The sequence below is a fragment of the Schistocerca serialis genome, chromosome 9 (genome assembly GCF_023864345.2).
Source record: "Schistocerca serialis cubense isolate TAMUIC-IGC-003099 chromosome 9, iqSchSeri2.2, whole genome shotgun sequence".
Lineage (NCBI taxonomy): Eukaryota > Metazoa > Arthropoda > Insecta > Orthoptera > Acrididae > Schistocerca > Schistocerca serialis.
In genome coordinates this window covers 113,340,799-113,367,642 of record NC_064646.1, presented here as the reverse complement: position 1 = coordinate 113,367,642, position 26,844 = coordinate 113,340,799, and the positions used below count along the sequence as shown (strand labels likewise).

General features: G+C 41.5%; 1 protein-coding gene across 1 annotated transcript in view; it reads right to left on the bottom strand.

Moving 5' to 3' along the window:
• LOC126418509 (activating signal cointegrator 1 complex subunit 3) overlaps window positions 1–26,844 on the bottom strand; it is a 238,365-nt gene that overhangs the window by 151,615 nt on the left and 59,906 nt on the right. Inside the window, exons 10-14 of the mRNA XM_050085303.1 lie at window positions 13,994–14,194; window positions 10,428–10,620; window positions 5,892–6,004; window positions 4,034–4,282; window positions 3,448–3,668 (exon numbers count right to left, since the gene is read on the bottom strand). Coding sequence (XP_049941260.1) covers window positions 3,448–3,668; window positions 4,034–4,282; window positions 5,892–6,004; window positions 10,428–10,620; window positions 13,994–14,194 — 977 coding nt within the window. The remainder of the gene's footprint in view (window positions 1–3,447; window positions 3,669–4,033; window positions 4,283–5,891; window positions 6,005–10,427; window positions 10,621–13,993; window positions 14,195–26,844) is intronic.

The following is a 26,844-nucleotide window of genomic DNA, read 5'->3' as shown; positions in this document are numbered from 1 at the left end:
GAATATTTACAGAGCAGTCATTTGGTATGAGACCAAGGGGGAGACCCAGACATATGTGGGTAAATAAAATTTAAACAACATGCAGCAGGATGCATGTAAATAATTGGCAGGAAGCAGCACAAGATAGAAGCTTCTGGAGGCAAGAAGAAGAATTTAAAGATATTGTACATAAAATGGAATAAGAATTCATTACTGTACTGCACAAAGAAGAAGACAAAGGCATTATATGCCACTATTAAAATAACAATAACATGAGAAGATCAATACTTTGGAACCACATACTACAAAAACAAATAATAGAAGAAGCTGCAAATAGGTAATGAGAATACAGGAGATGGTGACATGAAACTGAAGCAACAAAGATACTGAAAATAAAGAACCAAAGTCTAATAAAAACAGTCACCTGGTCAGATGTTATCAAGACATCAAAGAATTGCTAGGAACAGAGAACTGCTGCTGAATGACTCAAGAGGTGATGACATCCTAAAATGGAAAAGGGGGGGGGGGGGGGGGGCAGGTTGGAGGAGGAGGAGGGGGAGTTTTATGACACTTTTCTTAGGGAATAAGTGTGAAAATCTATGGTTAATGTTACATTAGTATGCAATGAAGGAGATTTTAATTCATTTTAAATAGCAGACACTTAACCACAAATAAATAAAACTACAACAAACATACCCAACTAATATGAAAAACAAACAATATCTTTCTTGTACAACCAACAGAATAGAACTGTCTACCAACAATACTTACAAGATGGCCCTATGATAATTTACATTACAAAATGGAAATTACGATGAACACAGTAATGTGAACTCTTGCAAGGATTATTGAGCATACGTAATGAAAATATTTACAGTCTCCTAATTGGAGCGACATCCTTAAGATTTGAGATGTTTCAATTCTCTGTTTCAAATCACTTTCATTATGTCATACCTTTCATAAGAGCATTCAAGTAGCATCTTTATCATTATGGAAGTAGTGCAGTGTCATCAAGTTATGAACCAGGTGGTTACAATAAAAATGCAGCTACTCATGGAGTTCCAATGGGGGCTGTAATCATTGTATGGCCATGAAACTTGGTAGATATGCTAATGCATTAATGAGGAACTGATTTACTCTGAAAATAAAATTAGTTCCAATCTCGGCCACCAAGTGCTGCAAATCTAGTACTGTCAATGCAAGAAATATGTATAGAAGTGTTGCCATATGTAATGGATTAGGAATCGAATGTGGGCAGAAAAGTTTAAATAAATGAGAAAGGCATAATGTTGATTCTATTATTAACCACTGCTTATACAGCTTGTTCAATGTGAGCACTGTAGGTGTCAATGGGATCACAGCAGTTCCAGTAGAATCTCAGCAATATGTATGTGTATACTGGCCTTCAGATTAGGCAGAGATCGAATGTGTCCCAGGTAAATGCTTTCTTTTAGATATTCCCAGAGCCAAAAGTCACATGTTCGGATCAAGTGATCTTGCAGGCAATGCATCTGGAAAATTTGTGGCGATAACATGTTGATGGATGGTTGCATTAAGCAGATCTTTCACAGGGTGAGCGACATGAGATGTTGCCCCATCTTGCTTCAATACAGTGTTTTCCACATAGAGCTGTACAAGCTGGTGTCAGTATCATGCAGATGCCATGGTACACCTGACAGGCCCTCTGGGTACTATTCTCTTCACAGAAGAATGGATTGAGGATAAAGGCACTTGTGAATCCACACCGCACAGTCATACACGGTGAATTCTGTGGCTCTTCATGCACAATGCACCATTTAACAGTACCCCAAATTTGGCAGTTACGTGTATTCACTGCACACCGGAGTGTAAAATGTGCACAATCAGTTCACAGAATATTGTCCAGCCACATGTCATCAACTTTGATCTGTGCCAGAAACCAAAGAGCTAAGTCTAAATGTAGGCTTCTGCAGCCACTGTCACAGACAATAAAATTCCTCTGGGTTTGAGGCCGCATTGTCAACTATAAAATTCTGACGTTTTAGTGACTATTGCAAGGTGCCCTCCTCATGGTGTATTGCTAAACTGCTAAATGAGCACTATTTTGGTTACTTATATACTATGGAGAAGTGCTGTCATTGAATATGAAGGAGAGAAGGAAGGGTATTAGGAGTTCATTTTATTGGTCTTTGCATTACCTGTTGTCATTGGTGGAAATCAGCGTTTTCCATTGGAGTTTCCTTTTTTGCTTGCCACTGGTTGAAATCGGCGAATACGAAACTGAGTGGCGACTGCAGCTTAGTGTTGTTTACTAACTGCCCAGTATCAACTAGGGCGTGTCAGCACTCTGTACCCTCCGCCGCTGCGACCTACCACGCGCCTGTTGCTTTGCGAGAGCTGTCCTTCCGCAAAGCTGTCACTGCTGGCAACCACAATGCTGGAAGTCGGTATCCATCGTCTCTATTCACACTGTCGAGTCGCTTGGCTGTTTCTATAGGCTCCCTAAAATTCCTCCTCAAACTAATATATAAGTAACCAAACTAGTGTTCATTCAGCAGTTAGCAATACACCCTGAGGAAGGCGCCTTGCAACAGTCGCCGAAACGTCTGAATTTTATAGTTGACAATGCGGCCTCGAACCCAGAAGAATTTTATTGACAAAGAGCTAATTCACAATGTTGCTACAGATCATGAGGTTTCATTGCTGCACCGTCTGGATCTTGTATGGGTACCAGAATAATATAGACAGCAAAACTTTCTGTGCTGTTCAGGCATGAGATGCACAATTCTCGTGACACTATGTGAGCACTAGCACTACCAGGGGTACAGCTGATGGTCAGTTTGAGCAACAGTGATCTCATCAATAACTTCCACTGTGATAAGATGCCCTCCTCTTCCAGGTGCCACACCAAGCTCACACGTGTTTCTGAATTTCATTATCATCTTCTTTAAACCATTTAATGACATCTGGTCTCTCCTCAGACCTTTCAGTCAGCGATACTCTCTCAATGCAATATTGTAACAGCTGCCGTTGACATAAAACAGTTTAACTAACAGCATACGGTCTCTGTTTTGATAGCCATGCTACTTTTTCACATTGTAGCTTGTCAAATGAAAGTGTCATCGTCATACTGTCATACAAAGAGTGTACAGCACCAGATTTGGACCTGGTGGCCACAACTGGAACTAATTTATTTTCCAGCATAAATTTGTTCAGCATTAACATGTTGGAGGTGTTCCCAGTTTTGCTGCCATATGATAATTACAGTCCACACTGGACCTCTGTCAGGAGCTGCAGTTTAATCATAACCACCTGTACTTCTGTGACATTTTTCAGTGTGATTTCAAATGAGTTGCAATGAGTATAGTTTCCTTTTGGTGTTTAATGAAGTGAAAAAAATATTCTAATACATCCTTACACACAAAAGAAAAGACTGTAACAATAAATGCAATTTTCGAAATAATCCAAACACAGTACTAAATACTTTACCTATCCTCTCGAAGCATTCCAGCGTGATGGATCGAAAACCCTGCTGCAAATAATTCTGCCAGTTGCTTATTTCTGCTACGGTTCAAGGCATTCCTTGCCGATCCAGCAGCACCAGTATCAGGTGGTTCAAATATCTTCAAATGACCACGTTGTCCAGCCAATGTTTTTAGCACATTTGCTAGTCGAGCAGTTGCATTACGGGCATGTACAAATACCATAACCTATAGCAGCAGCGGGACAAACATGAGGAATTAGTCAGTAGGACAAACATGAGGAATTAGTCAGTGGGACAAACATGAGGAATTAGTAAGCAAGTTTTCTAAAAATTATTCGTCATACACAAATGGTGAAAATGTTGAAAGGCCATCACCCCACTGAGGTTAACAGAAAAAAGCAAAAACTAAACACAGAATCACAAAAGAAAAAAATTATCTGAAAAATATTTATGCTACTCTATCTTCATACAACAAATATTATTAATAATAAATTTAACAGCACAATTATCTACTTCATAGACATAAGATGTGTTGAAGACATTGCGTCTACACATTTTATTGTATATCAGAATCCATCCATTTGTACCTACCTGATGTCCTTTCTGCACCATATCTACCACTTTATCATAGCAGATATTATCCATCTCAAGCATTTGTTCTAGTGGTTTAATTGCCTTCACACCAATAAAAGTCATTCCCAATGGGACAGGACGGAAACGAGAGTCGAAATAGAACAGTCCTTTGTGTGGGTTAACTCTCAGAAAGCGAGCCACGTCTAAATAGTTTGGTAACGTTGCTGACAGGCCCACAATTCTTATCATGCTCTGTGACGTCTCAACCTGTTACAACAATAAGTAATCTCATTACTATTAATTTGTGAGTGACAATAAACTGAATCACAACAGACCGAATACACAATCTGAAGCTATGTCACTGAAACATGAAACATCGAGGATGAAGTAAGAGGACAATGCAATGGTTGCCTCTTCACATCAGCAATTCAAAATATGAGCACAATAATTTTCTATAACACTACTACTTACCAAATGTATCAAAAATTATAAAAAGTGGTAATACACATTTATTCATGTTTTTCTGATGTTAGTAACTGAGTTAAAATGTAGAAGAAGAAAAAAGTCAGTTTTCTAGAGAAGCACAATGCACTGCAACATTACTGAAGTTTGATACATATCTGTAAATGAAACCACATGTGATCAGGGTTTACAGCACTGTAAGTTGACATGCTGCTCATTGATCACCCAACATATGAACAGCAGCTTAATAATCCAACAAATACTGTGTTCGGTTCAAATGGTTCAAATGGCTCTGAGCACTATGGGACTCAACTGCTGTCCCCTAGAACTTAGAACTACCTAAACCTAACTAACCTAAGGACAGCACACAACACCCAGCCATCACGAGGCAGAGAAAATCCCTGACCCCGCCGGGAATCGAACCCGGGAACCCGGGCGTGGGAAGCCAGAACGCTACCGCACGACCATGAGATGCGGGCTACTGTGTTCGGTTCACCATCATTATGTTTTCATATACAATCACGAATTTTCGACAGACGGAGGTCTTATTTAACATAACAAGTATTTATGTTTACTTTTTCCTTTCTGCAATTTGCTACTATATACTATCTTTACAATACTCAGCAAAAGTGCATGAAAACAATGTAAAGTCACATACCAAAGAGACTGTGTTCAGGAAGAAGGATTTGCATCTAGCTTTCTTGAATTATTGACTACAATATCTTCTTCAAACAAAGGTGAGCTTTGCTCCTCAGTATTAAAGTGAAATATTGCTGTCAAACAAAGAGCTTTAGCTTCTAAATGTGGTATATTTAATTATAAATTTAGGTACAGCCTAGATTTTTGTAATTATAGACAAAATTAATCATCAGCTTAGGCAAAAAATTTCAAGATCTCTATTATAGCATTTTCTACAATTTAACAAATTTCTATTTTTTAGGGAGACAAATTTCATGGTTAGCAAACTGATATAAAAATGCACATGTCAGCAGTGTACTTTCCAAGTAGCATAACAGAAGATGCAGAAAAATGATTATGAAGCAAATGCAGAATTATTTATTGAGGGCAAAAAAGGAAAAATGCAGTGAAAATTTGCCCAGCTCTTATCAACTGTGACTTGTTCTAAGCTTCCTTCAAAAACATGCTGAACATATACAGTACAGAAACACTAAAACGTCCTAGTATGTATTAATTATACTTGTATAAAAATCAGATTTCTCCCCCACAACCAGCAAATTTTTCTCAAATATATGGAAATATTAGCAACTTTAAAAACAGACTCCACCTGCTTCACATGCATTTGAAGAATAGAAACAATGACACACACGCACCATGTTGTCAATGCATGGCGCGTCTTTCTACATGGTTATAAATACAACCTAAGAACACGCAAAAAAGGGTAGAGATATTGTACCTGTCTTAGTGTTCTTGCCACAAGAGCTTCTATGACAGGGCCTCTGTCACCATGCAACAAATGAACTTCATCAATTATCAGCAGTTTTACCAGATTTGTCAAAGCAATATCACCTGTAAAATAATAATAATAATAATAATAATAATAATAATAACATCATCATTTTGTGTAACATTATAAAAGGTTGAGCACCTTAAAGGAGGTCAGTGATTATGGTGCACCTGTAAAAAGAAAGAAAAATATCACAGTTGAACTTTATTTATTAAGATCTACTGCAAATTATGCATGCCAGGTGACTGCCATCATCAAAGTCTGTCATAAAAATAATAAAAAAAGAAAGAAATATAGATTTTTTTGAGTTTCTTAAACATATAAATAATAAATAATCACAAACTATAGGAAAACACAGAAACAGTATGTACCAAGAAGAAAGACATAATAAGTACAGAGATTAACTCCAACTTTAGGTACAGAATCATACGAGGCATGCTTATTTACAAAGTAGTTGCACTGTGACTGAAATGGTTGAGTGTTGGCAACACTCAGTGATAGAAGGGGGTCCTCTGACCAGGGCGAGCATCGTAGGATCACGACGGTAGTATGAAAACTCACACTGCAGTGTCCAGTTGTGTGAAAGATATCAGTAAGAAATCCCACTAAGCCATGTGCTGCAATCCGCTTCCATGGAAGGAACAGCACCTACTGAATTTTTTTTGAAAATCGAAAAAATCTGGAGCAAAGGTGTTATGAACAAAATGAGTGTTTTTATGGGGGATAGGGAGTTTAGTGAAGGCAGAACAAATGTTCATGATGAACAGAGGAGTGGAAGACTTTCAATTTTGACTGACGAGTTGGCCGAAAAAAATTGAGGAAGTCATTCACAAAGATGCACATTGACAGTGGATGAAATTTCTGCAATGTTTTAACAACTCTCCAGAGCTCTCTTACATAAGATGCTCACAGAAACGCTGGGGTACTGGAAACTCTGCACAAGAAAGGGCCCAAAACAGCTGACAGAGCAACATAAGACACATTGGATCAATAGTGTTCATGAGTATACTGAGCAACTTGAATTGGAAGGCGATGATTTTCTGAGCTCTTTCGTGGCCGCGATGAAACGTGTCTTGGGCATTACACATCCGAGACAAAAAGACAGTCATCAGTGGCGTCACACTGATCCCCCATCTGCCAAGAAATTCAAATCCACAACTTCTGGCAAAAAAATCATGGCATCAGTGTTTAGGGACTGAAAAGGCATCATTTTGGTCGAATTTCTACCTTAGTGGGAGACCACCGATGCCTGAGAGTATTGTGAGACCCTGAAGAAACTGAGAAGGAGCATTCAAAATAAAAGGATGGGAATGCTGATGACGGGAGTGTCCTTGTTGCTTGGCTACCCCTATCCTGACACAGCTTTAACCACTAAGGCACTTTTTTACTCATTTGGCTTGGATGTTTTGAACCACTTTCCATATTGCCCCAACTTGGCGCCTTCAGATCATCATATGACGGTGGTTTGAAAAGTTCTCAGAACGGAATGGGGAAAAAAAGTACTTACACCACTGAAACTTCTTTTATTTTTCAATGTAGTCTCCTTGTAGATTAATGCACTTGGTCTAACGATGTTCCAGTGCCTTGATCCCATCTCGAAAATGAGTTTCCTCCAGGCCTGCAAAATAGTTGTCAACTCTGGCTACCGATTCTTCTTTTGAAGTGAATCTTCGTTTGCCAAGAAAAATTTCCAGTTTTGGGAAGACACGGAAGTCTGACGGAGCAGCAAGATTCGTGACTGGTACATTTAGCCATCGTGAGAGCATTACAAATATCATAGAAAGTTTGAAGTGGGAAACACTTGCAGATAGACGACGCGCTAAACGGAAGGGGCAGCTAACTAAATTCTGAAATTCGGTCTTTGCCGAGGATGTAGAGCATATATTATTAGCACCAACTTTCAAATCACACAATGATAACCATGCAAAGATAGGGGAAATTAGAGCTCATACTGAGGCTTTCAGACAGTTGTTTTTCCCTCGCGCAATCCGTGAGTGGAACAGAGGGGGTGGAAATATGACTTTGGCGTGAACTGCCCTCCGCCACACACCGCTTGGTGGCTAGCAGGTTATATATGTAGATGTAGATGACGAATAACAGCAAATAAGAAAGTTATTACAAAAGTGGCAATACAATATAGTGATAGTATCAATATGATATAGCTTTAGACAGCTGATTGGTCAAAAATGAGGGTGGTTACAGAAAATAAATTTAAAGAAAGAAAGAATAAATGTAAAAAAAGATGAGGCAAACAAGTGGGGGGAAAACAGCGCAGCAAAGGCGAAAGGGTACAATGAGAAATCTGTGTTTGAAATTGTAAGCTTCTACGTTGCAGTAATTGCTTTACACCACAGCCAGACATATAATTATCATTTTATTATTACACTATCAAAAATGGGTCTCCCCCTATTAAATGTGTGTGAGGACCTTTGAAACACACAAATGAGGGTCATAATGGTACCCATATGATAAATGCTGTTGCAAAACCACCCCAATCGTTCCCCACCTTACAGTTTCGATCATCAGTTCTAAGGCTGGTTTTGTGCAGCTTCCTATTACTTTTCAGCAATTCTTTTATTTTCATCATAACTGCTGCATCATGTCGCATATACATGGCCCAGCCACATAAAGTGACCACCTGTAAAAAGCCTGAGTAACCACCTCTTACAGCACAGCTGTGGAGGAAGAAACAGCCATGGAGGAAGAAAGTCAATGAGGTTCTGGAAGGTACCAACCAGGACATGAAGCATTGCTGACTTCACTGCCTTCGCCAGATACACCAGGTTTTTCATTTGAGAATCCACAGCACAAAAAGCCCAATCAAGGTGGTCCCACACATTTTTGACTGGTTTTAAATCTGGGGAGTTTGGTGACCAGGGGAGCACAGTAAACTCATCCCAGCTCTTCAAATCACACGCATACACTGTGAGCTCCGTGAAATGTTGCATAGTCCTGCTGGTAGATGCCAATCTGCTGATGAAAAAACCAACTGCGTTTAGGGGTGGATATGGTCCCCAAGAATAGACATGTACTAGTGTTGATCCACTGTGCCTTCCAGTACGACTAGATCACCCAGGGAATGCTACAAAAACAGTCCACAGATGCTCTCTCCATAATGCTACCTCCTCCAGACTGGGTTCTTCCAATGACTGTTGCAGGGCCATACACGCCAACAGCCATCTATTTGTCACAGTATAAAAAGTGAGTCACCTGAAAAATTCACCTACTGGCACTCTGTGGCTGTCCAGTTGTGGTATTAGTGTGTCAATTTGAGCCCCTGTTGTCAAGGAACAGCAGTAAGGCCAGGTGCACAAACCAGGTGCCTGCTGCAGAGAACCATACACAGCAACATTCACCTAACAGTCGTTGAGGAGACACTGTCAATAGCTCCTTGGTTCATCTGGGTGGTCAGTTGCTCAACAGTTGTACGTCTATTCATCAGCACACATCTCCGCAGCCATCAATCACTTGTCATCTATGGCCTGTGATGCACCACATTGCCTTGATGCCACTTCTGGATACTGCCATTTTGCCATGCACAGTATACTTTAACCAGGACGGCATGCGAACAGTTTACAAACTTAGTCGTTTCAGAAATGCTTCCATTCTTGGCCCGAAAGCCAATGATCACGCCCTTTTGGATGTCAGGTAAATTGTTTCGTTTCCACATTACGACAACAACTGCACAATTTTCCTTGTGCCCTGACACACTTTAAAAACCCTTCAATGCTAGTGCTCAAATCTGCAATCTGTGGGTGGTTATTGTATTCTGATACCGAAAACAGGTGGTGGTACATTAACGTGATTGGACCAAACACTTAAAAATCATTAGGGTGATTGGTGACCGGAAAACCAGACATTGTGGGGTGCAATTACAAAGACTGCCTTTAAGGAGGAGGTTCCCTGTTCTTCTTGTTGTCATTATGAAGACAGCTTTATTTGAAGCCCTTATGTATGGAAAGACTATCATAGATGTGGGCCATTATTGTTTTCCTAAAGAAACCTAGTTGTGAGACCTAGCTACTATAGTCACTGATGCGGAATTTACAAGGAGGAGGAGTGGTCAACAGTGTTTGCTGTTGAGCAGGGTGGTGGTGTGAAGCAACAAATAAAACGCCCGTGAACACCAGAAGGCTAGTGAGAGAGATACCAACAGAGGAGTTAAAACACAAGAGTCTTGTGGTCTGAAGAGGTACATGATATAGACTAATGTCCTATAAGATATTATCTTAAATAACAATGGCCATGAGAGCCTGTACACATAAACAACAGTAACAACAACAACAACTACTACTACTACTACTACTGCTGCTGCTGCTGCTGCTGCTGCTGCTACTACTACTTCTATATCCGACATTCCTACAAGTTTTAGGATGAGTATCAGTTCTCTTCTGAACAAGAAAATACATTAAATCACCAGCAACAGATCCTTTCAGTTCATGCCATCAAATTTTAACTCAAGATGATTGCACACTTGAAAATTACCTGTCGATTTTCTTGTTATGACATCCCACTTCTCCGGAGTAGTAACCACCATTTGGGTCTGTAGCATTTCCGTCTTTGTGAGCTGCATGTCGCCTGTCAGCTCACGTACAGAAACACCGAGGCACCCCAGCCTCCGTCCAAAGTTTTGCGTCATTTCTGCTGCGAGTGCTTTCATTGGAGCAACATACACAATCTGAAATACATCTAGATGTGTTATGCATTTTGAATAATATGCAATCACAGATTCGCATAACGCTATGGTAACTTCTTCAAAAAATAGTAAAATGTTTCAAGCATTAAACAGGAATAATACATATTTTTAAGGAGATAAGGGTTAGAGCAGACTTGGCACCGTCTATCTTTTCTACAAAGAAATGATAACAGTTAAATTGCTACTACTGTTACTTTTGTGTGGATGATAAGTTTGTACAAGAGCTTTTGCCATTTAGATAAAGAGCACTGTCTTATGCCTTCTTGAAAGATTATCCCATTACAATTACAGTGAAAGCCCAATTTTATGTTTTTGTGCAGTCCACGTTTTAAAAAAGCAAAATTGAGGAAAATGCAGACTGAAGGAAAATATTAAAACCCCAAAAATATGAGCATATATGATTAAAAATCGTAATCCTCTCAAATACGTTGTATAAAATCTGTGTAAGTGAAGGAAATTAAATGTACAATACAATGTGTATGCAATAATATGTGGTAATGAATTTCATCAGTTCTTAAAAAATCACAGTTGTGTAACAGCAAGTAAAAATTTGTCAAAAAATTGAAACTGGTATCTGGGTACAAGGTAATCGAGCTTTTTCCGACATGCTATGATCACAAAATTATACATCAAAACATGCGTTTTTGAGAGATCTTTCATTTGCGCTCACCCAGAAAAAAGTAAAAATTTGATGAATACAGTGAATTAAACAGAAAACTGTGAAGTACGGTGAAATGCATCAGGATCTAACATGTGGGAGTTTGAGTCTTCCTTCTGTAACCAATGACAGTGCAGCATACTCTGGCGCCACAAGCACAGTGACCTCTACTGTCTTGCTTGTAAACTTTTCCTTGTTCATTGTGCTGAGTAGCTGAAGTGGACTGTTCTTCGTATTGCCAACATGCACTGTCTGCACTTCGAGGTTTCATGAAAGCACGTATATACACACAAGTTTTCCTTCACATGTGGTGCTTATTCATAGCAAAGAATATGAAGTAAAGTTAACCCTGCTGTGATTTCAGTGTCTCTCTGTCTTAGCAATCCGTTACATTTATTGCAATCTGTCAGCCATCACAGTGCTCTAAACACCATTGAGGACAGCAACAAAGATGAACAAGCCATTGCGTAACTGTCCACTGAACACGTCCTTTTCACTGTGGTGCTACAAATAGCAGACGGAGTAGCCTACATTGGTTGCAGTCAGTAGTGGCACGATACATTCCAGATTCTTTCAACAGACTCCGAGCAGAACAGCTGTAAGCAAAATTAATGCACAGTAGTGATGGGCGTACGAGGTATAACTACATAAACTGAACCTAAGTGGAAGCTGTTGTCCCTCCATTTGCTATACACTGATTGCATCGCCATACTTCGCAAAAAGCTGCTATATAAGCTTCCTGTTTATCACTCTGTATTCCACAAACTGCTGCATTTGCATGATGTCACCATGCTCTACAGCTATTGGCTGCAGGTGGGAAACAAACATCTGAGATGATGTAATCTGGCAGTTTTCACTGTATTTCAGAGTTTTCAGTTCATTTCATCATGTAGGCTACAATTTTTTGCGAAAATGAAAGAACCCTCAAAATTGTGTTTTAATTTATGGCAGTAGTGTGCTGGGAAATGGCTCAGTTATGTTGCACATCTTTAGCAAAAGTGATAGTCTCTTCAATTATATACTCTACAGTATTACTAAAGCAAAATCCACTTTTTTTTCCCTCTAATAGTTCTATATTATATGACATAAAATTTTGAAATTTCTTTCTTGTTTGTTTATGGATTTGCTATTTGGTTATGTTAGTTGACACTATAAGTCTTGCAACGCAGAATCTTTACAGCAATACACCATCATTCTCATCTCAGTCTTCACTGGATGTAGTTACCCTACCAGCCTAGCTTAAAAGCAGATTTTCTGGGCCATCACATCCAATCCTGGTTATGCTGATCCTCCCCCCCCCCCCCCCCCCCCCCAAAAAAAAAAAAAAAAAACCTTTTAGAGTATGTTCCATAAAGTTTTGAGCATGTAGTTGCATAAATTCAGCTTCGTCTTCTAATATTTCAGCTGAATACTATCCAGCCATCTTCAGAGTGAGCCGAGGTGACTTAACGCTCCAGCACTTGCTCTGTCCTTTCAAACCCGAGGACCGAGCAAGTGCTGGAGATACTCTGACAAGGCTATGACTTCCTAACATCATGCCCTGAAATGAGGTCCATTCTGCCTGAGATTTTGCTCAGCACACACAAAATAGCTTTTCGTTTGTTGTCCTCCCAATCTCCGCACTATCCTTGTCAGACCTTATGCTCCTATGCCTGTGACCGTCCCCGCTACAAGACTTGCCCTATTCAATCTCCTACCACCACCTATACCAGCTCTGTGACTGGAGAAACATATACTATGAAAGGGAGAGCCATGAAAGGGAGAGCCATCAGTGAAATGACACATGTCATATACCTGCTGTTATGTAAACACTGTTTGGCCTTTCATATTTGCATGACTACCACCCACTTATCAGTCAGGATGAATGGGCACAGGCAAAACACAATATCCTGTTGTAGAGCATGCTGTACAACATGACAGTCATGACCTCTGTGCCTGTTTCACCACATGCACCACCTGGTTTCTTCCCACACACACCACTTTCTCAGAGCTCCGCAGGTGGGAACTGGTACTACAACACGGCTTTGATTCTTGCCATCCACCTGGCCTTAATTTATGTTAATTTCTTTGGTCTCAGCATTTCTTCACACTAACTATTCCTTTCTTCACTCAATTTTAGTTTTCTAGACCTTTCATTTTCTGAACTGCTGATTTTTCGCAGTCCACCCCCCATCTCTATCACATACAATACAGGTAGCTTTCCGATTTTATTAAGTCTTGCTTATCACCCTGTCTTCCACCTTTAAGCTCTGAGGTTTTCAAATCTCATTCAGTGCAGTAACCAAGATTCAATCTATCCTTCTCCCACAGTTCTGGATGATTTTCCTGAACTACCCATTTTCCTAACATTTTCCTTCACCCCTCTTCCCGCCCCTTCAACCTTTCTGCTACAAGAAGGAACCATTGGCTCCAAAAGCTTGCAAACTGTGATACCTTTTTATATGTGGATTCTCCTTCCACCACTTGGTGAGTAGAATTTTATGTATCCAATTACTAATTGCTTATACATTTATAACTATAACACTTATATTTTAAAGTGGTTAATGAGTCTTCAAATGGTACAATTTTAGAAAAAATAATTAACACAAGACATCTCCACTCTCAGCTTGTTGCTATTAAACTTGCCAATGGGTCACCACAAGACTAATTATTCCATACTGACTCATAATGAAGTACACCAAGTTTTGCATACAGTACCTTAAATTGGTCTCTTTTGATGACTCCTTGGTCCATGTGCTGGCGCATCTGATGCACAATAGTCAACATTGCGACATTGGTCTTGCCGGCACCAGTTGGGGCACATATCAGCAAATTCTCATTTGTGTGATAGGCCGTGTCAAAAACCATCGATTGGATACGATTTAATTGCTTCACTCCTTGAAATGCCATCTGGCCAATCTAATCAGCAAATGAGGAGTTAAAACCAAAATACTGTTACTTTACTGTGACAAAGAAAATTACAGAACTGAAACTCTTAAAAAATAAATAAATCAGAAAAAAGATCGAGGCCATGCAACTACTCCATTCAGGTGAATGTTGGGTCGGATAATGTCACACTAAGCTTCCGCTTTACTTCCAGCTTCGGGATGGATGGATGTATGTATGTGCTCTAAGGAGATTGAAATTCTTACTCACTTCACAGTGCATTTATTCATTAATGATTTTTTGCTGATAGTAAAAAAGTTTCAGCTGAACTGTGATTGTGGAATCACAATATAAGCCACCAAAATTATCTTCAGGCAGACTTTGCCTTCTTTATAGGATTCAGAGTGTAGTTATGTAACTGACACAAAGATTTTTAACAAGGTCCCTCTGAACGTTAAACAAGAACGTGGGATGGAAGAACTCAAAAGAAAATTGGAGATCAGCCTTCTACAAATTAACTGATTCTCTAAATTCAAAGACAGAAAATTCCTGTTAGCTACAAGGCAACCAAAATTTTTCTTATAATTGCAAAGTTTTTGTGACATATGCTGTACTGAATGTTCACGGTGCCTTTGTCACATTGACAAGTACACCAAGAACGCTTAATACAGCAGCATCCATTGTAAAGTTGCATGACAAGTAGTGATGTACAGTAAACAGACCTCTGTTATCACAGATGTAAGTATTATTTCCTTTGAAAACTACCAATGTAATCAAAAAGCTACCAATATGAGAAGCACAATTTACTGTAACTGAAGGAGCACTGAATTTTTTCTAAGTATCTCTTTACTGCTAATTTACTAGATTACACTTACTTTAAAAATGGACACAAGCATTCGAGACTGCAAAAATACCTGGTTTTGGTCAGTTTTTAACCATCCTCAGACCATCATACAATGACAGTAGGCGGTGACAGTGAATGGAGTGGGTATTGTAACTCCACAAATGTCAGCTTGTATGAGGGTCTGGAGGATGATCAAAAACTGACAAACTTCTTACAATCGAATTAAATGTTTTCGCATTCAAGACTGTTTGTGTTCATTTTTAAAGTACTTTTGGGCATATCAATGTTTCTCCATGAGAAATGTTCTCAAAAATTACAGATTACGCTTAGTTGAGATAAGGACAAATAATATTAAGCAGTAAAGTGATAGTTTATTGCTAATGCACTCCACTACCGTATTTACTCGAATCTAAGCCGCACTCGAATCTAAGCCGCACCTGAAAAATGAGACTCGAAATGAAGGAAAAAAAATTTTCCCCGAATCTAAGCCGCACCTGAAATTTGGGACTCGAAATTTAAGCGAGAGAAAAGTTTTAGGCCGCACTTCCAAATCGAAACAAAGTTGGTCCATTGTAATATGAGACACAATTTAGCAGGTAGCCATTGCTATGCATCAGGTGCTCCGTCCATATTTATACAGGTACTCTTCCTTTTTCATGTACTTCGTCTGGTTTGAAATTGATTGCTTATTTTTCTTTCATCTGATAAGTGCCGTTCTCTTTGTTATAGGTGTTTACGTCACTCTAAGCTGAAAATGCATTACTGTACTGTGTCATGCATTGTTTGTCGCATTCTGATAATGAGTGTTTACGACCTGTTGCCGCTCGCGGAATGGCTTGCTTTTGTGCACGCTACTCCGCTTACAATTTTAAAAAAAGAGAGAGGAATCGTCTCATTAGCAAAACAATTGCAAGAGACTGCTATTTGTTGTTACTTACACTGCTGCTTTCTTTGATAATGACCAACAAGAACCAAATAATAGACAGATGTTCTGAACGAGAGTTTAGCAAAAATTTTTCTCCGTTTCAAAAATCTTTGCAGACGCCTCTTTAGTACATTATATTCTGCACTGAAGTTAGAGTCATCTTAGATTTAAAAATCTAGTCAATTGCCGTGCTTCATTTCTCACTGTATTACTATTAGGCATAAGAATAATATGAATATAAACATGACATGATATGTATATTCTTCTGCGTTTGCTGTTGTCTCACTCTAGTTTCGTAGTTTATTAGGCAGGCAGGATTTAAATGAGTTAGCAGCAAACACGAAAGAGTATATGGCACAATGTTTATATTCGTATTATTCTTATGGTGAAGAGAATACTGCATGCGATTCACAATTCATAAAAGTTCCTATAAGGAACCATCTCTTCTCACAGGTAGAACGTAGAGTTGGCCATATTGACAAACATCCCAAACAGTCTTGCCAGTCTGATTTTTGTAGTACATTGAAATGCTGCTACATTCGAAGATGGATAATACGGAATTTGTATTTACTTCATTGGGTAATGTATGAAAATGCAGTGGTCGAAACTCGAGGCGGAGAAAGAAGCTCGTCTTCAACCTTTTTTTAAAATTATTTACTGACGCAGAGGGTTTGGCGCCAGTATGTATCTTTGTGCCTGCAAAGCATGCCTGTGTAGCGACGGCAGAAGTTAGTTGTGGCGGCACCTACCAACATTTTTCAGAACTTCCGCTTACTTTGCACTCTATTCTAAGCCGCAGGCGGTTTTTTGGATTACAAAAACCAGAAAAAAAGTGTGGCTCAGATTCGAGTAAATACGGTAAGTTTCTATGTCTTGTTTGCCTTTTTTCAATGTATACCTTTTCACTCATTTCAACATCCCTCAAGGTTCTCAAATGAATGGATGAGAGAGCAAAGAAACTAGGTGGAAGGGAGGAGGGAAGAGGGAAGACATGCGGGGCACGTGGCGAAATCATGGAGTGTGGGAGAAGGGGCACAACAGGGAGTTATCAGCGGCCGTGGCACTGATTATATTCACGAAATTGGGGAGAGGGGAATTTGAGAGAGGATCAAGATGCATAATGAGGACACTCGTTTCTCTTCTCTCCAGAACCTCAATGCCCATCCCACCACCAGCTTCATATGGCCCATCCCACCACCAGCTTCATATGATCATTTGAGCTCAACAAGCAATCATCCTGTCAAGCTAGCCAAGCAAACAGTTTTCCATGCCATTTTTTTCCTGAATCTCATCACCACTCAAGCACCACCATTAGCCAACCACCAACTCTTCCACCTAATATCACCTAATAATATCAGGACTCGAGAAACTCTTCCACATCCCTCACTAGCGCTGCCCCTAACACATGTGTTTTTTAAGTAAGTTCCATTTGCCTTATGTAAACATGGCTGCTGTAGTGCTGCAGTTCGTGCCCCATGTAAGCGTGGTGTGTATCTGTGTGGAATGATTGCACACAGTGGCAATGTAGAACCAGGTATGAAAGTAACTACATCATCATCTACGAATTGTCTATGTGCTTGCAAATTGCAAGTAACCACAAATTCCACTGCCTGGTAACTAAGCATAGGCACATCACAACACTGGCAACTTCAACAGCTGCTTCAACCTTGTCCATCGTCATAAATCTCTGATTACACCATATTCAATCATCCCCATGCTATTCCATTTTCTATACCTACTTAATCATCCTCCCCCCCCCCTCCCAAAAAAAAGATACTTCTCTACAGATATCACAATCTGGGGTCCTCAGCTCTTTGGCTTTGGTCTAGGAGTAGCATCTTTGGCTAATAATAAAAATGCCGTTGGTTGCGGGTTCGACCCTTGCCGCTTCTTACACTTCGAGCAAAAGTCATCAGCAATGGCAGCCAAAGAGCTCCAGGTAAGAAGTCACACTAATTCTGCTAACAGTCTTGTCAAACTGCGCAGAGGAGTGGACGCAGTGGACCAGCCCCCATTCACATCTCCGAGAGGGGACTGCCAAGGGGGAGATGACCATGAGAAAAAGATTGAATAACCAATGAAAGGGTAATATTGTACAGGTCGGGGTGTGGAATGTCAGAAGTTTGAATGTGACAGGGAAGCTAAAAAAATCGGGCAAGGGAAATGCACAGGCTCAATGTAGATATAGAGGAGGTCAGTAAAATGATATGGAAACAAGACAAGGATTTCTTGTCAGATGAGTATTGGGTAACATCAGCAGCAGCAGAAAATGCTATAACAGCAGTAGGATTCGTTATGAATAAGAGGGTGTGGCAGAGAGTGGGTTATTGTGAACAGTTCACTGACTGGGTTGTTCTCATCAAAATGCATGTTCTCATCACAACTGACAGCAAACCAACACCAACAACTATAGTTCAGATACACCTGCCTATGTCACTAGCAGAGGACAAAGAGATAGAGAAAGTATATGGCAAAATTGAACGGATAATTCAGTATGTGAAGCGAGAAGAAAATCTGATAGTCATAGGGGATCGGAATGCAATTGCAGGGGAGGGAGTGTGGTTGTTGGAAAGAGGGGTGGAAGACAAGTTCTGAATTAAAATATCAATTAGTAGTAGGAAATAATCTGTTCAAAAGTTACAAAAGGGGAAGGTATGCTTGGAAAAGGCCAGGAGATATAAGAAGATTCACGTTAGATTTCATCATGGTCAGGCAGAAATTCTGAAATCAGATATTGGATTGTAAAGGCATAACTGAGAGCACATACAGACTCAGATTACAATTTACTAGTGATGAAGAGTAGGCTGAAGTTGACAGGAAGAATCAATGTACAAAGAAATGGGTTGCGGATATGCTACAAAATGATGAGATATGCTTGAAGTTCTCTGAGACTACAGATACTACAATACGGAATATCTCAGTAGGCAGTTTAGTTGAAGAAGAATGGACATACCTAAAAAGGGTGAACACAGAAGTTGGAAAGAAAAACCTAGATCCCACACTGTTGTTTAATGAAAAAATATGAGCTTACGGAGTATCGGAGCAGACCTGCGATTGGATTCAGGACTTTCTTGCAGACAGAGCTCAACAAGTCACTCTTAATGGTACAAAATCTAAAAATGTAAAGGTAATATCAGGAGTACCTTAGGGAAGTGTGATAGGTCTGTTGCTGCTTACAATATATATAAATGATGTAGTAGAAAGTGTCTGATGCCCTTTAAGGCTATTTGTACATGATGCAGTTGTCTATACCAAAGTAACAACACCAGATGATAGTAAGAATTTACAGAACGATCTGCAGAGAATTGATGAATGGTGCAGGCTCTGGCAGTTGACCCTGAATGTAAATAAATGTTATATATTGCGCAAACATAGCAAAAGAAATCCACTACTGTACAGTTACACTATTGATGACAATCAACTGGAGACAGCATCTGCAGTAAAATATATAGGTGTAACTATCCAGAGTGACCTTAAGTGGAATGACCACACAAAACAGATAGCGGTAAAAAGCAGATACGAGACTCAGATTCATCAGTAGAATCTTAAGGAAATGTAACTCGTCCACAAAGGAAGTGGCTTATAAGGCATTTGTTCACCCGTATTGTTCATCTATCTTGGATCCCTATCAAGTAGGACTGATAGAGGAGATAGAGAAGATCCAATGAAGGGTGGCGTGTTTCATTACAGGATCGTATAGCTGGTGAGAGGGTGTTACGAACATGCTAAACAAACGCCACTGGCAGATGTTACAAGAAGGACGTTGTATACTACAGAGAGATTTGCTACAGAAATTCCGGGACAGTACTTTACAGGGGAAGTCTGACAACATATTACTTCCCCCCACATACATCTCTTGAACTGATCATGAGAAAATTCAAGAAATTAGAGCCAATACATAGGCTTACCGACAATCATTCTTCCCATGCACTATTCGCGAGTGGAACAGGGTTGGAGGGTGCAGATAGTGGTATCAAAAGTACTCTCCGTCACATACCATTAGGTGGCTTGTGGAGTATGCTGTAGATGTACAAGGAAGGTAACTGTGAAGAAACCACAGATAACAGAAGAAATACATCAGCTGATTGATGAAAGAAGGAAGTACAAAAACGTCCAGGGAAATTCAGGCATACGGAAATAGAAGTCACTTAGGAATGAAATAAATAGGAAGTGCAGGGATGTCAAGGTGAAATGGCTGCACGAACAATGCGAATAATCGAAAAAGAATGACTGCTGGAAAGACTGACTAAGCATATTGAAAAGTTAAAACAACATTCAGTGAAATTAAAAGCAAGGGCAGTCACATTAAGAATGCAATGAGAATTTCACTGTTAAATGCAGAGGAGAGAGAGCAGATAGATGAAAGAGTACACTGAGGCTTCTATGAGGGCGAGAACTCATCTGATGAGTGACAAGAAGAAGAAACAGAAGTCAATAGGGATGAGACAAGGGATCCGGTATTAGAATCAGAATTTAAAAGAGCTTCAGATGACTTAATATCAAATAATTTAGGAATAATGGAGACGATTCACCTGGAAGGATAAACATACAAAAAGTACTGAGCTTTACTTAGCTAGATTTCAGAATGGAATACCTTTCTCAAGCTGTACGAGAAACAAGCGCGTGGGCATGGGCGCGGGCGAGCGCACGTACGCACATTTGGTGGGGGGTGAGGGAGAGCGAGTCACCCCCCCCCCCCACACACACACACATATTTGGTGGGGGGTGAGGGGAGAGCGAGTCACCTTAGGTTTAGGCCAGGAAGGTTACGGGAGCAAAGGATGTGCTGTAAGGAGTTGTGAAGCAGCCATTGATATCTTGCATGTTGTGCTCTGCTGCATGTTGTGCAACTGGGTGGTCCACCTTGTTTTTAGCAACAGTTTGGCAGCAAACATTCATTCTGGTTGACAGATGGTTTATTGTCATACCAATGTAAAATGCTGTGTAGTGGTTGCAGCAGAGCTGGTATATAATATTGCTGCTTTAACAGGTCGCCTGACCTCTGATGGGTTAGGATAAGCCTGTGATGGGACTGGAGGAGGAGGTGCTGGATGGGTAGATAGGGCAGGTCTTGCATCTGGATCTTCCACAAGGGCATGATCCCTGTGGCAGTGGATTTGGGTTGGAGTGGCATAGGGATGGACTAGAATATTGCAGAGGTTGGGTGGGCAGCAGAACAGCACTTTGGGAGGGGATGGAAGTCTCTTGGGTAGGATGTCCCCCTTTCAGGGCATGATCATAGATTTTCAAAGTCCTGGCGAAAGACGTGGTTCAGTCATTCCAGTCCTGGGTGGTACTGGGTGACAAGCGGGGTGCTTCTTTGTGGTTGGTTCTTGGGATGGAAGTGAGGATCAGGTGTGTGTGTGTGGGGGGGATTGGCATGGGAGATCTTTGGGGTATTACCTGCCTGTTAAGGCTTTTGTGAGGCCTTCAGCGCAGTGGGCGAGGGAGTTGTCATCACTGCACATGCGTCTGCCATGAGGAGCCAGGCTGTACAGGAGGAATTTTTTGGTGTGGAGGGGTGGCAGTTGTCAAAGGCAGCACGATGGATGGAGGAGGACCAGGTGAAGTGGATGGGAGAAGGTGTTGAGATTGTGGAGGAATGAAGATAAGATGTCTCGGTCTTGGGTCCAGTCTATAAAGATGTTTTCAATAAACCTGAACCAGATGAAGGGTTTTGGGTAACTAGGAACGTTTCCTCTAGGTGGCCCATCAAGACATTGGCATAGGAGGGTGCCATGTGTGTGCCCACAGCTGTGCCACTAAGTTGTTGTATACCTTCCCTTCAAAGGTGAAATAGTTATGGTTTAGGATGTAGTTGGTTACATGTACAATGAACAAACTGATGGGTCTGGAATCTGTAGGGCGTTGGGAGAGGTAATGCTAAATTGTGGCAAGGCTGTGGACACGAGGGATATTGGTGTATAAGGAGGTTGCATCTACAGGACCTGGGAGGTAAGGGTGTGGGGATTGTGGAGAGCCGGTGCAAGAAGTTGTTGGTATTTTTAATGTGGGAGGCTAGGTTTTGGACAATTGGTAGCAGGTGTTGGTCAATAAGGGCCAAGATTCCTTCAATGGGGGCACTGTAACAAGCCGTAATGGGGCACCCAGGATTTTTAGGCTTGTGGATTTTGGGGAGCATGTAGAAGATGGGTGTGCGGGGTGTTGTTGGAGTGAGCTGGGAAATGGATTCACGGGAGAGGTTCTGGGCCTAAGGATTTCAACAAGGATTGGAGGTTATGTTGGACTTGAGGGATGGGGTCACTTTAGCAGAGCTTGTAGGTGGAGATGTTGCACAGCTTTCTTCTGCTGAAAGGTGATTGTTCTTAGGGAAGGACCTGGGGAAGGATGGTGAGACCAGGTTGGAGGTTAGGAATTCCCAGATGCGACTAGGGGATGGTTAAAAGAGTGTGGGAGGGTCACGGTTCAATGGTGGTATGAATTGGGACAGGCAGGGTTCACTGTTAGGGTTGGACTGGCTTTGGTTGGAGGGGTTGGTGCCAAAGAAGTGGTTCCACTGCAGGCAGTGGGAAGAAGGAGAATAGGTCTTTCACACGTCCAACATGGTTAAACCTGGGAGTATGGCTGAATGTGAGGTCTTTGGATAGAATTGAAACTTCTGTGGGGCTAAGGTTTCTGGTGGAGAGGTTAACAGTGTTCTGGGATTGTTTTGGTTCTGGATTTCGTGAAGTGCTGGTATGGGTTTTTGGAGGATGTGATAGGTTGAAAAGATCAGCTAGGCATGGTCTGGGCACTATGAGAGGATGACAAGGAAGAGCAGTGGGAGTAGGGTTGGGTTGGATAGTGGTGCTCCAAGGTGGAAGTAGGATTTCAGCAGACTAAATAACTTGGAGGCAGTATTTAGAATGTTGTTCTACGTGTTGGAGTGTCAGGATTTCAATTTGGGTGATGAAGTGTAGGTGGTGAGGATTGCATAGTAGCAGTACTTTGTGGAAGGCGTGGAAGTGGTTCAGGGATGCCTGTGCCATGGAAACGTGTTTTATTAGAACATGGTTTGTGAAGGAAAGCAACTGGTGGAATCTGAAAAGGCAAAGGTCATTGTGGAAGGAGGGGTGGGATCCAGAAATAGGGAGTTTTATGATTACGCCATGGAGGAGCAGGAGGGGGGGGGGGGGAGGAGAAGATTCCATGGCATAGGCAGCATTTAAGGAACGGGATATGAGACGGGAGTTTTCGCAACAAGTAGGGAAACTTTTCTGAACTGTTGCAGATAAACAGAGCAGGGGCACTGCTTTTTTTTTGGGGGGGGGGGGGGGGGGATGTTAAGGGGGAAGGAAGTTTGTGTTGAAAGTGGCAGGTAAAGGTTGCAGGGAGTGTTGAATAACATTGGGGGGGGGGGGGGGGGTGCCAGGAGTGAAAGGAATTGTGTTGGGGGCATGGTTTTCAATGAAGACTGAGGTGTGGATGGAGCCATCTGAGATGAGGAGATCAACACCTGGGAAGGTGACACAATGGGTGGACAAGGACCAGGTGAAGCAGATAGGAGAGAAGGTGTTGAGATTGTGGTGGAATGAGGATAAGGTGTCCTGGTCTTGGGTACAGATTATGAACTAGCAGTACCTGCACTTTGACAGCTGTCACCCCTTCCACACCAAAAAATCAATTCCATATAGCCTGGCCATCCATGGAAGATGCATCGGCAGTGGTAACAACTCCCTCGTCCATTATGCTGAAGGTCTTCACAGATAGGCAATGCCCCCAAACCTAATACACAAACACATCTTCCATGCCGTATCGCCACATACACCTGATCCTCACATCCATATCAAGAACCAACAACACAGAACACCCCCTTGTCACCCAGTACCACCTTGGAGGGGAATGACTGAACCATTTCCTTTATCACGGCTTTGATTATCTATCATCATGCCCTGAAATGGGAGACATCCTACCCGAGATACATCCATCCCCTGCCAAAGTGCTGTTCCACCACCCACCCAACTTCCACAACATCCTAGTCCATTCCTATGCCACTCTTACCCCCAATCCCCTGCCACAGGGAACATACCCTGGCTGAAGACCCAGATGCAAGATCTGCCATATCTATCTACCCACCCAGCACCCCATACTCCAGTCCCGTCACAGGCTTATCCTACCCCATCAGAGGCCAGGGCATCTGTGAAAGCAGCAATGTTATATACCAGCCCTGCTGCAACCACTGCACAACATTTTACATTGGTATGACAACCATCCATCTGCCAACCAGAATGAATGGCCAGCGTCAAACTGTTGTCAAAAACAACATGGACCACCCAGTTGCACAGCAAGCAGTAGAGCACAACATGTGAGATGTAAATGGCTGCTTTTGGATTCTCTCCATCATTACCAGCTTTTCTGAGTTCCACTGATGGGAGCTATCCTTACACCACATCCTTCACCCCCATAATCTCTCTGGCCTAAGCCTATAGTAACTAGCGTCCCCACAACAAATAGTGTGTTTCTTTCCAATTACCCCAGCACAAATACATGTCAACTAGTTATGTGCTGCCATCTCATCCCCTAGTCTGCGAAATCAAGTGCTCAGCCATCTGCCATGTGCCCCCTCTACCCGCACTCATAGCTAGCCCACAGATGGCTCTCCACTCTCCCACGAGCCACCTCCCCCCCCCCCCCCCCCCCCCCCCCAGCCTCCCTCCCTCCTGAATCTCTCCACCCCTAACCCCACCCTACACTGCACCCCCCACCTCACACCAGTACACTCACCATGGGCCAGGAAAGGGGTGGCAGCTGTATGTAGGGAAACAGGCATGTGCATGAAGTGTGTGTGTGTGTGTGTGTGTGTGTGTGTGTGTGTGTGTGTGTGTGTGTGTGTGTGCGTGCGCGGGTGCGCACGCTCGTTTCTCCTACAGCTTGAGAACGGAATTCTATTCCAAAAGCTAGCAAAGTAAAGGTCTGCTCCTTTTGTGTATGTATTTGTCGAGCATGCAGCGCTTCTGCCTTTAGGTAAGTTGTCCCCTTCATTCCTAAATAATTCATTGTTCTCAACCAGAACTTCCTGCACATTATTATCAAGTAAGATAGAAGAGATAGACAATGTAGATAACAGTCCATCAGAATTTTTTAAGTCATTGGGGAAGTGGCAACAAAATGACTATTCACATTGGTGTGTAAAATCCGTGAGACTGGCAATATACCTTGGGACTTTTAGAAAAATTTCATCCACACAATTTTGAAGATTGCAAGAGCTGACAAGTGCGAGAATTATCACACAATCATCTTAAGAGCTCAATGCATCCATGTTGCTGGCAAGACTAATATACAGAAGAATGGGAAAGAAAGTTGAGAATGTGCTAGATGACAATCAGTTTGGCTTTAGGAAAGGTAAAGCTACCAGAGAGGCAGTTCTGACACTGCAGTTGATAATGGAAGCAAGACTGAAGAAAAATCAAGACACGTTCATCGGCTTTGTTGACCTGGAAAAAGCATTTGACAATGTAAAATGGTGCAAGAAGTTCTGACAAAAATAGGGGTAAGCTACAGGGAAAGACAGTTAATGTACAACATGTACAAGAACTATGAGAGAATAATTGGACGAAGATCAAGAATGAACTGCTCAGATTAAAAAGGGTATAAGACAGGTATGCCGTATTTCGCCAATACTGTTCAATCTTTACATCGAAGAAGCATTGATGGAAATATGAAGGCTATTCAAAAAGTAGGGAACGTTTTGGCACTTAAAAAAAACCCTAAGTACAAGAAATACATTTTATTATTTACATATGAAAGAGCGACTGACATTACTACTTTTCCACATAGTAACCAAACACAGTGAGGGTTGGGTTGTTTAGGGGAAGAGACCAAACAGTGAGGTCATCGGTCTCATTGGATTAGGGAAGGATGGGGAAGGAAGTTGGCTGTGACCTTTCAGAGGAACCATCCCGGCATTTGCCTGGAGCGATTTAGGGAAATCACGAAAAACCTAAATCAGGATGGCTGAATGCGGGATTGAACCGTCATCCTCCCGATTGCGAGTCCGGTGCACTAACCACTGCACCACCTCACTCGGTTAAACACACTGAGGCACTTATCACAGCAGTGGGCAAGCTCTGAAAGACCTTCATCATAAAATTCTGCCGCATGAGACTTCAGCCAGAGAGCCACGCCCGCTGGGAATTCTGCGTTGTCATCAAAGCGCTGCGTTGCAAGCCATTTCTTCATCTTGGGAAACAAGTGGAAGTCGCTTGGTGCAAGATCGGGGCTGTAGGGCGGTTGAGGGTAAATTTACCATTTTAATGAATTAAGGAGTTCTTTAGTGCAGTTTTCCGTGTGAGGTCACGCATTGTTGTGCAAAAACAAAATTTTGGAAGTCAGCTTTCCTCAACATTTGTTCTGAACTGCTCTTCTAAGGCTCTGCAAAGTTTGACAGTACTGGGCAGAATTTATGGTTGCTCCATGTACGAGAAGATCAATAAGAAGCACACCCAAAACACTGTCGCCATCAACTTCTTTGCTGACAAGGTTTGCAAACATTTTCTTGGTTTTTGAGGGGACCTTGTGTGCCCCCACTCTATGGACTGAAATTTTGTCTCGCAATTGATGTGTTTCACCCAAGTCTCATCACCGGTTACGATTCAATCCAGTAATGAATCACCATGTTTGTGGTAGGCCTCCAGAAATGTCAATGTTGCCTCCATTCGCTGTTCTTTATGGTGCTCTGTAAGCATTTTGGGCATCCATTGCGCACAAAATTTGTGGTAGCCTAGCTTTTGAGTGACAGTTTCAAAGAACAAAGTCCGTGAAACTTGTGGAAAAGAAAGCAAAAGCTTCGTTATTGTGGAATGATGGTTTTCACAAATTGTTTCATCAACTTTAGTGACGAGATTGTCAGTCACAATGTTCAGGCATCCACTCTTCTCTTCATCATGAATGTTGGTTCGGCCATTTTTAAACCGA